Source organism: Chrysochloris asiatica, unplaced genomic scaffold, assembly GCF_000296735.1.
Source record: "Chrysochloris asiatica unplaced genomic scaffold, ChrAsi1.0 scaffold00140, whole genome shotgun sequence".
Classification (NCBI taxonomy): domain Eukaryota; kingdom Metazoa; phylum Chordata; class Mammalia; order Afrosoricida; family Chrysochloridae; genus Chrysochloris; species Chrysochloris asiatica.
The window spans coordinates 4,082,213-4,098,992 of NW_006408658.1; the positions used below are offsets into that span (position 1 = coordinate 4,082,213).

General features: G+C 37.7%; 2 protein-coding genes across 2 annotated transcripts; both read right to left on the reverse strand.

The window, feature by feature from the left end:
• Positions 1-2,158: 2,158 nt before the first annotated feature.
• Positions 2,159-3,112, reverse strand: LOC102810510 (olfactory receptor 51Q1-like). The gene has a single exon (XM_006870337.1). The coding sequence runs from the start codon at positions 3,104-3,106 to the stop codon at positions 2,159-2,161; it is 948 nt and encodes a 315-aa protein (XP_006870399.1). The 5' UTR covers positions 3,107-3,112.
• Positions 3,113-15,505: 12,393 nt separating this feature from the next.
• On the reverse strand, positions 15,506-16,459 carry LOC102817685 (olfactory receptor 51J1-like). The gene has a single exon (XM_006870219.1). The coding sequence runs from the start codon at positions 16,457-16,459 to the stop codon at positions 15,506-15,508; it is 954 nt and encodes a 317-aa protein (XP_006870281.1).
• Positions 16,460-16,780: the final 321 nt, after the last annotated feature.

Below are 16,780 nucleotides of genomic sequence, written 5' to 3' on the forward strand. Positions count from 1 at the left end.
GGAACCGACTCGACGGCACTTAACAACAACAACAACAACAACAGTTGTTATTGTTAGTTGGTTCCAACTTATAGAAGCCCTGTGTAGGATTTCCAAGGAGGAGCTGGTGGGTTTGAATTGCAAACCTTGTGGTTAGCAATCCAGTGTTTTTCCTACAGTGCCACACCAGAACTTTGTTACAGAGTGTTACTAAATTATGGTGTTCATTAAGTTAATCAAAATCAGTATAAAATTTGTATATGTTGGGATGATTCAAGATGACTTTGATAACTATGTGTACTATTTTCTTTTTTTGTAAAGTGAGAGAGATGAAAAGATAAAAAGGAAAGGAGATAAATATGTTACAGAGATACATTAAACAAGGTATGTTCTCTAGGATGGCAAAACTTAATTTTTTATATTTTGAACATATTGCCAGGAAAGACCAGTCCCTGGAGGACATCATGCTTGGAAAAGTAGTTGTTGTTGTTGTTAAGTGCCGTCGAGTCGGTTCCGACCCATAGCGACCCTGAACAGGTTTCTGAGGTTGTAAATATTTACGGGAGCAGAAAGCCACATCTTTCTCCCGTGGAACCGCTGGTAGTTTCGAACTGCTGACCTTTTGGTTTGCAGCCCAATTCGTAACCACTGCGCTACCAGAGCCTTCCGGGTACTCACAGTCTAATAGGGTACAAAATGTTGTCCTTCCCATAAGTGGGTAAATGCTTCAGGAAACAGTAGTTGTTGTTTGAGACTGTCATGGACTCAATTCCCTATACACAACAGAATGAAGCACTGCTGAACAGTAAATAACAAATTTAAGGGACATATCTGGGCTATAAACTACCCCCTTTGCAATTCTCTCTGACCCTAGTGCTTAAGACTTTTTTAAAAAACTGTATCAATTATTTTCTGAACAAACACGTTGACAAAGTATACCTATATCCAAATAAGTCAAATTAAAATGCAAAGTTTCTTAAATAAAGGAACTTCTTTTTCTGAGTTTCTTATTGTTGTTCTGGTTAAGTGCTGTCAAGCCAGTTCTGACTCATGACGACCCTGTATAGCGTTTCCGAGATGCAGCTGGTGAATTGGAACTGCCAACCTTGCAGTGAAACTGACCTTGTGGTCCTGTGCTTATCTTATAGCACCACACCAGGACTCCTTAATTTCTTATAGAAAGTAACAAGTACTCAAAAATCTAAGATAGAAGAAATACAAATTAACATGAGGTTAGAAATTAAAAATCATAAAAATTCACGAGTTATTAAAAGTTTAATAGATTTAATTAAATTTAAAAATTTAATTAAAGATTCATGAGTTATTAAAAAACAATGCAGTTATTAAAACTTATACTAACACATTTTAATATCTTACAAATTATGGAGAAGATTGCATATTTAAGTTGAGTTAGTATTGTTGTTGTTGTTAGGTGTCATCAAGTCAATTTCGACTAATAGCAAGAAGGAAACACTGCCAGTCCTGAACCATCCTCAAAATTGTTGCTATGTTTGAGCCCATTGTAAATGTTACTGTGTTAAATTGTCTCACTGAGTTTTCCTCTTTTTCACTGACTCTCATATATCTAGTAAGGTGAATCGTTAGAAAAATTAGAATAGTTTGGCATTTAAAATAATATTTATTTTCATCTGCTTTTTTTCCGGTATTATTTCAGTATGGCATATAATGGTGTTATTGTTGTTGTTAAGTGCTGTTGAGTTGGTTCCAACCCGTATCAACCCGGTATAGGATTTCTGAAGAGTGGCTGGTGGGTTTGAACCACTGACTTTGTGGTTCAAACTGACTCTGCAGTCCTGTGCATTATCCTGCAGCGTCACACCAAGACACTAATGTAGAAAAACATTTTATTTTATGGAAGTTTTGTTTTTATTTTCTCACTGAAAATTTAATAATTTTTTCTTACTCAGGCTTTCTTTGTTACATAAGTTAAAATCATTTCCATAAATAAATGAGTTTTTGTGAATACATGACTATACATTAAACTGTTTGGGCAAATGGTAACTTGAAAAAAACAGAGCAAAATTTCAAAAACCTGAAACTCTCTGAACACTGTGAAATAAATTATTCTGCTTATTTTATAGTGTCCGTTGTCCAATTCTTATATTCTTTCCTTAAGCCTATGACACTTACTCCTGAGAAAAATTTAAAATTCTTTCCCTCATCTCAAATGCATGTTTCTCTTAAAAAAAAAATGAATAATTCCCTTGCGGATTTGCTTGGTTTTAACACTGTAAATGATGGGGTTCATCACAGGAGGAGCCAGCAAGTAGATATTGGCCATGATAACATGGACCAATGGAGAGGTATGCTTAGCAAATCGATGAGTCATTGATACTCCAACCATGGGAACATAGAGTACCAAAACAGCCAGAATGTGGGACAGACAGTTATTGAAGGTGCGGATTCTCTCATTCTTAGAGGTAACACTAAGAACACTTCTTAGGATCATTGCATAAGATAGCACAATGAGCAATGGGTCCATCACAATAATGAGCAACACAAGAGCAAATCCATACCAACTGTTGACCCTGATGTCAGCACAGACCAAGCGAATCATATCCTGGTGGAGGCAGTAGGAGTGAGAGAGCTGGTGAGATCGGCAGAAGGGCAGGCGCTTCAGTAGGAAAAGTGATGGAAGAACAGCCAGAACACAGCGACAAATGATGGCTACTCCAATTCTGCCAATGACTTCATTGGTAAGGATGGAAGAGTATTGGAGAGGGCGGCAGATGGCCACATAGCGGTCATAGGACATGGCCAGAAGGACAGAGGATTCCATGAAAGAGAATGTATGAATGAAAAATATCTGTGCAAAGCAGGCTTCAAAGCTTATTTCCTGGACATTGAACCAGAGGAGCTGCATGACTGTGGGCAGGGTGGTGAGTGTGAGACCCAGGTCAGTCAGGGACAGCATGGAGAGAAATAGGTACATGGGCTGGTGGAGAGATGGCTCTGTGCGGATGACAGCAAGGATGGTAATGTTGCCCATAATGGAGATAGTGTAGAAGAAGCAAAAGGGAATGGAGATCCAGATGTGAGAGGCCTCAAATCCAGGGATGCCCATGAGAATAAAGGAGTCTTGGGAAGTGTTAGTTGTCTGGAACATGACAGATGAATGAGACTCCAGACTCACCGTCTTTGCTGAAAGAGAATCAAAAGCATTAGAAATAGTTTACTTGTTCTATAATTACCTCTAATCCATTTAAGCTAAACACTATTCAAATTAAGTTTCAGAGTTTTGGAGACTAAGGACAGTTTTCAGATCACTACTGTTGGCCTTCATTAACTTCTCTTAGTAGAGGTTGCTTCCTCACAACTGGGCTCCCCTTCAATATTCAGTACAGATGGAATCATGGGAAACTTTAAAATATTTTCAGCTTCCACTTTCCAATAATCATTCAATTTTTAGCAATCTAAAATTTGCCTTTCAGCCAAATGACACTACCAATACTACTTTCACAAAGATTTAAAGTGAACTTGAAACTAGAAAATAATGGCAAATGTTGAATCTTTGTTCATTTTGTAGTTCTTTATATCCAAAATCTCCTTCTGAATTTTCCTTTGTCTTTTACATTTTACAGCATTTCATCACTTTCACTTGTTTTAACCTCTTGCCCTATCACCGCTTTCTTTTATTATATACTAAAGCCATTGGGAGGAGTCCTGGTGTGGTGCTGTGGGCTAATGTGTCAGACTGCAAAGTCATTTGAACTGCAAGGTTGGTGGTTCAAGCTTACCAGCTGCTCCTTGGAAACCTTATACAAGGTCGCCATGGGTCGGAATCAACTTGATGGCACTTATCAACAACAACAAAGCCATTGAGAAACTTTGGTAGGATAGTGGTTTATAAGTTGGGCTGCTAACCGTAAGGTCAACAGTTCTAATCTAATAGCTGCTTCTCAAGAGACAGATGAGGCTTTCGGTCCCCCAAAATTTACAGCTTTGGAAAACCTATATAGGGGCAGTATGAGTCAGAATTGACTTAAAGGCACGTAGCCACCACACACAAGGTCATTATTCCTAAAGGTTAGTCCTATTTCTACTCATTTTATTCTCATTGATATGTCATCTGATATCCTGGGTTGAATGCCTGCAATATTCAAAATTTACCAGAATTCTAGAATATGAGTGAGAGCAGGAGAAGGACCAGTCAGAAGGTACTACCAACAGTCCAAGAAAGGACAACTAGGTTTACTGAGTACTTTCTAAGTGTATAACATACCTTCCCAAGTATGTTACCTGTATTCAGTCTTTCCACCCTCTGAGAGCAGTCATGATTCCTCCTTTTATTCCCTGATCATCCACACAGAAGTATTACCTGTGGTTTCTGTTGTCTGGTGCCGTTTGCTGTATTTGTGACCTCTGTTTTTTCTTATAGGCTCAGCGGCAAGTGAGGGCTCTGCAGATCTCTAATGGTGGAGAGTTGTGGCAGGTCTCTTCAGGATTACTTGAAGAGGCATCTTGAGACCTGGATTCCCACTGGTAGGAGACTAAAAATGTATGTAAGATCCTTAGCTAAATTCCATCTGGATTAAGTTGTTGTGTGTTAAGTGCTATAGAGTTGGTTCAGGTTGATAGCAGCCTTGCCTAGAGTTTCCAAGGAGCAGCTGGTGGGTTTGAGCTACTGACACTACAGTTAGCAACTCAGTGTTTATGGTAAATTAGGTATGAATAAGTGGCAACAAATAAAAGAGAGAAAAAACAACAACAACAACAAAAAACCAAGCATTTCAATCTCTCACTGTAGGGCTGTCTAACATTTTTAGTAGCTATAGATAAAGCTCAAACAGAATATTAGTGTATAGAACACAAAAATCATTAATTTCTCTATATCAGAGTCCTGGTGTGGTGCTGTACATAAACACTGGACCACAAAGTCATTTGAATCACAAGATTGGAGATTCAAACTCACCAGCCACTCCTTGGGAACCCTATACAAGGTGCTATGAGTCAGAACTGACTCTACTGGCACTTAACAGCAGCAGGCAGAAAAATGATGAATTGAAAAGAACCTTACAGGAACTTTATTAAAGCATGCCATCAAAGGAATTCATATCTTACATATGAAAAAATAATTGTATCAATATGTATCAATATTTGGATTATAAATATTTAACGGAAATAATATGTCAAAGTTTACCGAAAAAAAAAAGAAATACAACCATAACATGCAATCATAACAAATGATCAATGTCCTTCAAGGCTTTAATGGAAAGTTCTATCTTGCACTTTTTAAACTGTCTGAAGACATTTATTAGACTATGTGGATCAGAACAAATTATTGATAGTAATCAAATAAAAGGGATTCCAGGACATTTAATTGTGTTAATAGGGAAACTGTATCCGGGTCAAGAGGCATTCATTTGAGCAGAGCAAGAAATACAGTGTGGTTCAAAATAACCAAGGTACATGGTAGAGTTGTATCCTTTCACTTCAAGTGACGTTTTTATAAGTGGTATTTATAGGGAAGGCAGAGTAAAGTGGAGTGAAAACTCTAATTGGCAAATAAGCAGGAATGACTTGTATTCAATAAGAGTGGGAGATATTTGGTAATTTGTGGCTAGGAAAGTGGTCATGTTCTATGTCCTAAAATGATTATGAAGTGGTGCTTTTTTTCTTGTACATTGTGATCAACTATTGTCATTGTATGATGTTGATGTGTTAAAATTGTCTAACAAGAAAACACCAAAATTCAGCTATGAGTGTAGGACCAGCACCTAGCAACACTAAGAAATAGCTGATAGGATAGTACTGAATTTACCAGAAGAAATCAAATAGTGGCCATCAAGTCAATATCAACTCAAGGTGACCCCATGCGGTACTGAGTAGAACTGTTTCATAGGATTTTCTTGACTGTAACCTTTATAGAATCAGATCAACAAGACTTTTGCTGTGTGAGTTCAAATCACCAATTTGTATATTAATAATGAGGTCCAAATCATTTGTGAAACCCAGAAAACTTTCTCAATGTTAGGAGCTTTTTGTCTTTTTTTAAAAATTTCCAACAGATACATTGGGAAAAGACACAATTGAATTGGAACAGTTTCTGAGGTTGCTAATTTTTCCCCATATTTATTAGTACATGTTCATGGCTATTACAAAAAAATGGGACTGAGTGTTGTAAGAAAAAAAAAAAAAAGGGAAATTAGGCTATTTTGAAAAAGTGTGAATAAGAATATCGCATTCCAGGACCATCAAGAGAGCTGAACTTGTGACCCTAAACAGAAAAACAGCAACACCAGAGGTGGAGACAAGAGTTGATGGCATGGAGAGATTAGCGACTGAGGACTCTGGTGGTAGTGTTGGTGTGCCGCGGAGTGGGTTTCGACTCATAGTGACCCTGTACAGGGTTTCCGAGATTGTAAGTCTTTATGGGAACAGAAAGCCTCATCTTTCTCATGCAGAACAGCTGGTAGTGTCGAATTGCTGACCTTGAGGTTAGCAGCCCAACGTAACCACTACACTAGCAGAGCTCCTTAAAAGATACTCTTTGGTTGTTTAAAAGATTATATATCCTTGTGTAGTTTTATACATATATACATGCTCTGGAGGGTAGACACACATTGACATGGGTGCATGGGTGACGGGGCAGGCAATGTACAACCATAGGGAAATTGGCCGAGGAAAGATGGGGATAGCGGGAGATACAGGGAGGAAAGCAGTGGTTGGAGTAAATAGAGCAGTACAGCCTCGGAAACCCTGTACAGGGTCTCTATGAGTCGGAACCGACTCCACGGCACATAACAACAACAAATGTTGTGAACTGTTGGTGCAGGGAGGGATTTGCAATCATGTAATAAAGCAAAGTATATGATTTATTGAATGTGAAACTGATGATCTGCTCTGCAAACCTTCACTCAATACACAGTAAAAAGTTTAAATAAATAATAAGAAATTTTTCTTAATGCATAGGACAAAACTGTTGTTGTTATGTGCTATTGAGTTGTTTCTGACCCATAGCAACTCTGCATAGGATTTCCAAGGAGGGGTTAGTGGGTTTGAACTGCCAATCTTGGTGTTAGCCATCCAGTGCTTATCCTGCAGCACCATACCAGGACTCTGGAGTAAAACTAAGTTTCATTAAAACATGAATTATTGGGCTATGACAGAAAGGATGAGACAGGAGCAGTTAGATGAAAACGTTGGGGAATGTCAGTTATCTAATGCTGCTGTATCAGAAATACCACAGCGGATGACTCTAACATCCAGACATTTATGCCCCCAAAATTTAGGAGGCTACAAGTCCAAATTCAGAGTGCTGGCTCTGGGAAAAGGTTTCCACTTTGTCAGCTCTGGGGAAAGGTCCTTGTCTCCTTTCTGTTTCTGTAGGTACAATATTCCTTGGAGATCTCCATATGTCTTCGTATCCATCTTCCTCTGGATCTAGGAGCTTCACAGTGCAGGGACGCCAGGTCCAAAGCATGCACTCCAGTCCACATTCTTCTATTTTGGGGGTCCCCCTTTCTCTACTGAAGTCTTTCTCCTTTTATCTCAAGTAGAATAAAACGTGTTACATACCACACTCTTGGGAAACACCAGTAAATTGTTCACTGAAGCAGGGTGATGGTGGGGTTATAATTAGCGTTGGATTCAGAACCACAAAGTTTGTGGTTCAAGCCCACCAGAAGCTCCATGGGAGTAAGATGAAGCTTTCTGCTTCCATGAAGATTTAAAACCAAAGAAACCCTATACAAGGTCACTATAAATTGGAACCGCTGAAAGACACTTAACAACAACATCCCACCTTTAATTCTCTTATTGGTTTACCATATCAAATCACATCTCAAATGCTAAACCACAGATAATCCTGGCTCAGTCAAGTTGACATAAAGTTTAATTATCGCAGTAGGTAAAGAAGGGTCTAAGATCTTTACAGAGGGTTGGGACAGTATGCCATACACTGTGAGTGGAAAGTTAATTTGGAGGTCTAGGGAATAAATAATTCAGAGACAGTGACCTGAGGGATGTCTGTGACAGACTATATAGGGTCTTATAAAGCCTGTTAAGTTGTTTTCGTTTAAGTGCATCAGAAGTTACTAAAGTTTATTTTTAAGGAGTATTAACATAATCATCTGTAAGTTTTGCTTTATTATGCAAACTTTTTGTTGTGAATTGCATGAAGATTTACAGAGCAGATAATCACTTTTACAACTGACAAATCATACACTTCATTTCATTTCAAGGGTGTAATTTCCTTTAAGCAACATGTCCTTCCTGTGATTTCTGTCTCCATTTTATCTTTGTTCCCAACCCTTATGAATTTTATCCTTTGGTAAATGTTGCCCTTTTGATCTTGAGTGGCTGGCCATTACATAGTGTGCATACTTCACTAGTGTTGTCCCCACTATATACCTATGTACTGCTTGGCTACCAAATTGAGCCACCAGGGTAAATTCAACCTGAAGGCTTAACCAAGAGTCATAATCTCAGGTTCCTCCAGTTTCTTTTTGACCAGTAAGCCTTGTGTTTCCTGTACATTTGAGTTTTGTTCCACATTTTCTCCCACTATATAAGACCTTCTAGTGCAATCCCTTTGAGAACAGTTGGTAGTGGTAACCAGGCACCATCTCGTTCTTCTGGTCTCAGCGTCATGGAGATTGATGTTCAGGCATTCCGTTAGTCCATTGTACTAATTGATTCTAAGTGTCTTCAATTTTCATCTCTCTTTCTTTCAGACAGGGAGAGATCAAGAGTTACACCTTAGATGGCTGCTCATGAGTTTTAAGATCCCAGACACTACTCACCAAAGTAGGATTTAGAACATTGTCTCTGTGGACTATTTTATGCCAATTGACTATAGTATCCCTCAAGAACTATGGTCCTGAAGCCAGCCCCAGAAACTCATTCCTTCAGGTGTTTGGTAATGTCTGAGAAGTTTTTGTAGTTTTGAACCCTGTATGCTCCACTACATTCATTAATGTGTTTGTAGTAAAAATTAATTGTTGCTGCTGTTAAGTGCCGTTGTGTCAGGTCCAACTCACAGAGACCCTGTATAGTATTTCCAAGAAGCAATCACTGGGCTTGAATTGCTGACCTTATAGTTGGCAGTCCAGTGCTTATTCTGTAGTACTCCCCATGCACAAATACCCTTAGTTAATATCTTTATATGTTTGTGGGTGGATTCCCACTCTCCCTTCAACACCCATTCAACCATGTATCTATTCATGCTTCTATCATTGTTGTTAAGTGCAGTCAAGCCGGTTCCTATATGGGATTTCCAAGAAGCTGCTGGTTATTAGCAGGTCAGTGCTTATCTTACAGCGCCATATCAGGAGTCCATGTGTCAACCCTAGATTTTGTTATAGCTGGATTGTGTGCATTCAAGTACTTACTTTTACTTCCTTTAACTCTTGCACTTCTCCCTGTATCTACCCCTGTGTTCATCATTCTTCTGCAAACCTCCTTTGTGTAGTATATTGCCTTCCTGTCATCCAAGTTAAAATGTCTAGCCAATGTCTTACTATCCCTTCCCTCCCATCCCTGGTGACCTTCAAAGGATGTTTCTTTTAGCATAAAAACTCTTATCTTGACTTTTTACAACAATGTTCTATACAGTATTTGTACTTTATGTGCTTGACATGTTTCACTCAGCATAATGTCCTCAGGTTCACCCATTTTACAAAGAATTTTGCACATTTATTGTTATTCATCACCGTTGTGTAATATTTAATTGTGTGTATGTATCAGAGTTTGTTTATCCATTCTTCCATTGAATAGCAATTAGGCTGGCTCCATCCATTTGCTGTGATAAATATGGTTGTGCATATATCTTTTCACATCATAGCTCTTATTTTTTGAGGATATAGGCCAAGAATAGGGATTACAGTATTACAGGGTATTTCCATTTCCAACTTTTTGAGGAACCACCATATCATTTCCCATAGTGATTGCACTATTTTGCAGTCCTACCAACAGCATAGGTGGGTCCCAGTCTCTTCACACTCTTCCCAGCATTTGTTGATTTTTTGAACTTTGCTATTAATATTGATGTGAGATGATAGCTCATTACTGGTTTCTTTGTATCTCTGTAATGACTAATGATTACAAACATCTCTTCTTTGGTAAAGTGTATGTTCATGTCTTTCCCTATTTTAAATGGATTGTTTTTCTTGGTGAGGTGTTGAAGTTTTCTACAAATTTTATGTATTTAATTATCCAAAAATTTTCCCAGAGTGAATTCTCTTTTGGTAAAATGTTTTGTTGAACATAAATGTCTATGTTTCAGGATAGCCCAGCTATCTGTCCCAGTTCAAGCAGCAGTGGACTCAAACACAACGATAGTGAGGAGGGCGCAGAACTGGGTAGTGTTTTGTTCTGTTGTGAATAGGGGTTACTATGAGTCAAGATTGGCTTGATGACACTGTAGAATAAAGTCATCTAGTTTGTCTTCTACAATTTGTATGTTTTCAGATATATTTGATAGTATATTTATGCCATTTTTAGAGCTCCTAAATTTGTTTCTATTTTTCATAGATTATCTTTATAGTTCTAGGTTTTACCTTTAAGTCTTTAATCCATATTAAGTTTTTGTTTTGTTTTGTTTTTTCGTATGGTATGAGATATGGGTCTAGTTTCACTTTTCTGCAAATTGCTTTTCAATTTTGCCAACGCTGTTTGTTGAAGAGATTATCTCTTATCTGTTTAATGTGCTTTGCTACTTTGTCAAGGACTGTTGGTGGATGGATTTACTACTGGGTTCTCAATTCTATTCCATTGATTTGTGTGTCTTTCATTGTACCAATACCAGGCTGTTTTGACTACTGTGACTGTATAGTAGGTTTTGAGATCAAGAGGTAAGAGCCCTCCTACTTTGTCACAGGACTGCAGGATTCAATGAATACAAAATCTGTATATCAGGGGACAGGTAGAATGCTTCTCATGTCCCAAGAACTGGAGGCAAGTGAAAAGAGATAGTGGACAGCGCCTCCCTGAACCCCTGTAGGTATCACAATGGTGGGGAAGGTGAGAGTGCTGTGTCGTTGGCATCCTGAGATACATGAGGGCACCAGATGAGTGGTGCACAGTAGTAGAAGACATCAGTGATGAAGACAGGGTATAACCCTTGACTTTTGTTAATACTAATTTAACATAATGACCTGGTCTCTGAGATCTAACCATGTCTATGAGTGAGGCGTGAGTATATACTAGAATTAAAGGAGAAGGCAGTATAATCTTCACTGTGCTAAAGCAAAAAAGAAATATAGTTTATTCTTTATGTGTACATTTTTTCCCCAAAAGAATATTCAATAAAACTTTGGGGAGGGAAACACAGACTAGAAGTAAATATTTTCACAACACAATAATTCAAATATTTTGAAATCTGAACTATGTGAATGAATGTCTGACCTAGTAAATAAAAATTACATGAAAAATACAGATATAAAATTAATCATCACTGACATGAAAAATTTTAGAAAAAAATTAAATATAAGTAAATCTTGCTAATTTTCTTATGTATTTGAAGAGGATAAAGGCATCTTCAGTAACTTTGGATTGTTAAGCAATATATTTTAAAAATATGCCCATAAGAATAGAATTCCAATTTATGATTCCAAAACAAACATGGAAATATTATTTAAAACATACTTTAAATCTTATAAAATACAAGGAAAAAAAAAATAGTATTCAAACCAGGTGGGTTAAACATACGTGTTTGTCTCAGATATTAATAGTAATATAACTATAAACCCAGAAGAACAAAGACGCTGGATGAAAAACAATGTATTGTTGTTGGTTACCATCAAGTTCGTTTCAACTCATAGCAAACATGTGCAAAATAAAACTATTCCATAAGGATTTCAAGGACTGATCGCCAGGCCTGTATTCCAAAGTGCCTCTGAGTGGGTTTAAACCACTAGCTTTAGGCTAGTAGCCAAGTACTTAACTGTTCATACCACACAAGAATGTATAGTAAAAAACAATGTCACTGTTGTTAAGTGCTGTCAAATTGGTTCCAACTCATAGTGACCCAGTATAGAGTTTTCAAAGAGTAGCTGGTGGGTTTGAACACTGGCCTTATTGTTAGCATTTCAGTGCTTATCCTATAGCACCATACCAAGCCCCCTACAAAAACAATAGTGGTGTAAATTTTCAAGAATGGAATATAGGAAGCATATGGGTTACTTAACTGGTTTTGAGAGATAGAACCTACTTGACTACATAGGACAAATGAACAAAAAGTCAAGTCATTGTTCTAAGTCAGGTGGTCTTTGACATTAAAGCATCTGTAAATCAGGAAGGCAGAGAGATCATATGTGGGGCTCAAAACTGGTTATTTGGTGAAATAATTGTGAGAATAAGTTAAATGTAAAAACTCACTGCAGCAGTGTCATATTGTAATACGTTTTTGTCTTTAATTTAATTTTTTATTGAGATATGACATTCATAGATAAAAGTGTCCATCTTGTGTCCTTAAATTATATCAAGAAATAATATCAAGAAATAAAATTTTATGATACCTGACAGATCAATTTGGGTAGGTGCTCTGTGCATATATTTTAAAAAGAAGGTGTGGTATTCATACACTTATTGGTTTTGTGAATTAAGTTTTTAAATCATATTTCCCAAATCTTTTAAATCTTAGTGGTTTTTGATTTATGGTCTACTTGTTGTATTAGTCACTAAGAAAGGTCTAATAAAAATTTCCACTATGCTTATAGTTTTATTGACTTATTTTTATAATGCTGGTAATATTTTGCTTTAAGAATTTTATGACTATTTTGCTATTGCTGTTTTTAGATGTCATGTAGTCTATTTTGACTCATAGGACATCACATAAAAGAATAGAACAGCCCCATAGAGTTATCTAGGATGCAATCTTTATGGGAGCAGATTGATCAGTCTTTCTCTTCAGAGCTGTTGGGTGGATTCAAACTGCCTACCTTTGGAATAGCAGTCTAACACTTAACCAGAGCACCACCCGGTCTCAGCTGGTAGTAGGCACATACAAGTTTAGAAATGTTTTGTCTAACTTGCTTGTTATTTTTGTTACTGAATGCTCCTCTTTATCACTAGCAATGCTTCTGTTTTGTAACTTAATTTACCTGATATTAGTAAAGTTATTCCAGGTTTCTTTTGGTTAGTGATTGTATGGAAAGTTTTTGACTCTTTAAGATAGATTTATCTTTTAATTTCAATATCAGATCAATTATTTTAATGCATTTAATTTCATAAATTGATTTATACTTACTGTCTTACTATTTTAAAAAGTGATTCCACCCTTTTCTCACATTTCTTGTTTTGTTTTAAATTATTATTATTGTGTTTTTCTTCGTCTAAACTTCAGGTCAAAAACCAATTTCCAAATGGCTATCATATGAATTAAAATATACATTTTTTACTTATCAAGTCTAATTTGTATTAGTTTTTCACTTCTTCCTGGACAATGTAGGGACTAATGACTTATTTAACTCTATTAACCCACTCTAACCTTTTGCCCTTTGGGATGTTTATATTCCATTTCTATATGTAATTTTAAATTTGTTATTAAACATCATGGTTCTCATACTGTCAGTAATCATTTACATTGTTGTTGTTGTTGTTATGTGCAGTGGAATTGGTTCCGACTCATAGCCACCCTACACAGGGTTTCCGAGGCTGTAAATCTTTATGGGAGCAGACTGCCTCATCTTTCTCCCGTGGAACCACTGGTAGTTTCGAACTGCTGACCTTGCAGCTCGCAGCCCGATTAGAAACCACTACGCTACCAGAGCTCTTTAATCATTTACATGAGTCTTTATTAATTTTTAGTTAAATAATTATTTTAATGTCTACCTACAATGATCCCAATAGATGGATCTTCTGTGGATCTAACCCTTTGTCTTTGTTCTTTTTTTTCTCTCTCTTTATGTTCCACTCCTATATTTTGTATGCCAGGTTAGATTTTTTATGAAGATAATAAAAATTATGGTGTTAATTTGAGGTGCTGGCTGATATCTTTCTGCTAAGAGTACTTACTTTTACTACTTATTAGAGTGACCAAGCATCAGTTTGTCTGGGACTTCAGGGTTTCCTGTTGTTGTTGTTGTTGTTTGGTGTTATCGAGTCAGTATTGACTCATAGCAACTCTATTCACATCAATGAAACACTGTCCAGTCCTGCACCAACTTCACAATCATTGCTACATTTGAGCCCATTGCTGCTGCCACTGTGCCAATCTAGCTCATCAGGGTTTTCTAGATTGTGAACATTTCGGTGCTAAACCTGGCAAAGTCTTGAGAAAACTGAAATGCTTGTTCACTTTAATTCTTACAAACAGGGTAGTGAAATTAGATGGTGAAATTATTAAAAATAAAGAAAAAATGTTATGAGACTGGTCTACTTCTGGTTTCCTTGCTCTAAGTTATAAGTTTTCTGGAATCCAACCAAATACCTAGGTATTTTCTTCCTTCAAGTTTTCTGCATTTCATTCCCCCCCCCCCTGCTGCTTTTCCAGTCCTTTGAGACTGTTATAACTTGTTGTTGTTGTTGTTGTTAGGTGCCATCGAGCCAGTACCGAACCATAGCGACTTATGCACAGCAGAACGAAAAACACGGCCTGATCCTGGGCAAACCTCACTATTGTTGCCATGCTAGAGTTCATTGATGCTGCCACTCGGCCAATCCATCTCATTGGGAGTCTTCCTCTTTTTCTCTGACCCTCCACCCTACCAAACATGATATCCTTCTCCAGCGACTGGTCCCTCCTGACAATATGTTTGAAGTATAACAGACGAAGTTTGGCCATCTTGACCTCCAGGTAGCACTCTGCTTGCACTTCTTCCAAAACGGATTTGTTGGTTCTTTTGGCAGCCCATGGTACTTCCAATATTCTCCTCCAACACCATAACTCAAAAGCACTTAGTCTTATGTTATTAGCTTTGGCTTTCGAATTGGAAAAGGCCTTAAACAAAAAAGACACTAAATATATGACCACTTCTCCAGGCTTCCCTTCCCTTTTAGGTTTTGGCTTTCATATCCTCATCAACTTGAATACTCCCTGAAGCCATTAAAAAATATCGTTTTTCTAACTTTTCTAATTGCTTTTGACACGAAGATTGGTCAGAAACTAATCTTATCCTGACAAATGCGGAAATTCTTGTAATGTCTTATACATTTTTCTCATCTTCTAATTTAATTTCATGCCTAACTAAATACAATAACTAGTAGTTCTGATCTCTGGAAGAAATAAAGAATCAAGGAAGGTTGAAAAGGTTTCCTAGAACACCTTCCAACTTCATATTATCTTTTATCTTATGGAGAATTCTATGTTTTACCAAATAATACTTATTTTATACTGACTCCAGCAAGGTAATAATGGAAAACCTTGTGTCACATATGACATCAATTCTGTATATAATTCTGCCACACATAACCATTCCAACCGATGCCCCGAATACATAGGTTATGAAGATTCTCCTATCAGAACTCATAATGTAAGGTAACATCAATTGTGTAACATGCAATGTAGAAGCCCCTGTGATTATAGAAAAAAAAAAAAAAAAAGTCTTCCAACTTAGTCCTCTGGCTAAACTCTGGCCCTCTTCTGTAATAGTATTCGGACAATGCCACGACGGATCTCTTTAGTCTTCATGCTGTAGACAATGGGATTGACAACAGGTGGGAAGAAAAGATAAGCATTGGCCATCATGGCTTGCAGCAGAGGGGATACGTGGTGTCCAAAGCGGTGCACCATGGACAAACCAATCATAGGCACATAATAAGCAAGCACAGCACAAACATGTGAACCACACGTGTTGAGTGCCTTTCTCCTCCCCTCCCCATTGGCAATACCCAGTACAGTGTGGAGTATGAGCCCATAGGAGACTACAATGAGCAGTGAATCCAACCCAAAAGTGGAGATAACAATGAAAAGTCCATATATATTGTTGATAGAAACATCTCCACAAGGTAGATGAATAAGGTTGGGGTGGAGGCAATAAGAATGGGAGAGGACATTATGGCCACAAAAGGGCAGACGCCTTAAGAGCAAGGGCAATGGGGACATGAGCATAATACTTTTAAACCCAATAATGGCTCCTGTGCCAATAATGCGGGGCAAGGTCAGGATGGTAGTATAGTGCAGTGGACTATAGATAGCCACAAAGCGGTCCACAGACATGGCTAGCAACACAGCTGATTCCATGATGGAGAAAGAATGAATACAGAACATCTGGAGAAGGCATGCATCAAAATTAATCTCAGTGATATCAAATAGGAAGATGCCTAGGACTGTAGGCAAGGTAGATACAGAGACGCCAACCTCAGCCAGTGCCAACAGGGCAAGAAAGAGGTACATGGGCTGGTGTAGGGCAGTGTCTGTCCTGATAACATGAAGAATGGTACCATTCCCAAGGAAAATGATGATATACATCAGGCAGAAGGGGATGGAGATCCAGATGTGCTCTGCCTCCAGCCCTGGAATGCCAACCAGAATGAATGTTGTAGGTAAAAACCTCATAGAGCCATTGGAGATCTTCATGTTGATATTTCGTCACATGGGATTAATGCCACCTTGAAAATTAGAAACAAACTGATAGACATTATCATGAAGGAAGTCAGTGGACACTGAGGGGGAAAAGAAGAAAATAAAGCTCATAGATTTAAACGTCCAGAATTCTCACGTGGCATGAGTAATGCCTGAAAACGGACAGTTGACCACTACTACCAGGGAATTTAAAATCTAATGGGAATTACAGTCTCCATAACAGGGAAGCCCGGCCCTGGTGGATTAGTTATGGAAAAGATAATTATCTTATGGTGATGTAGAGATGCCTGGCTCTAGAGAACTGCTGAATAGATA

Coding starts and splice junctions, on each gene's coding strand:
- LOC102810510 (XM_006870337.1), bottom strand. CDS start 3,106: ATGTTCCAGACAACTAACACTTCCCAAGACTCCTTTATTCTCATGGGC.
- LOC102817685 (XM_006870219.1), bottom strand. CDS start 16,459: ATGAAGATCTCCAATGGCTCTATGAGGTTTTTACCTACAACATTCATT.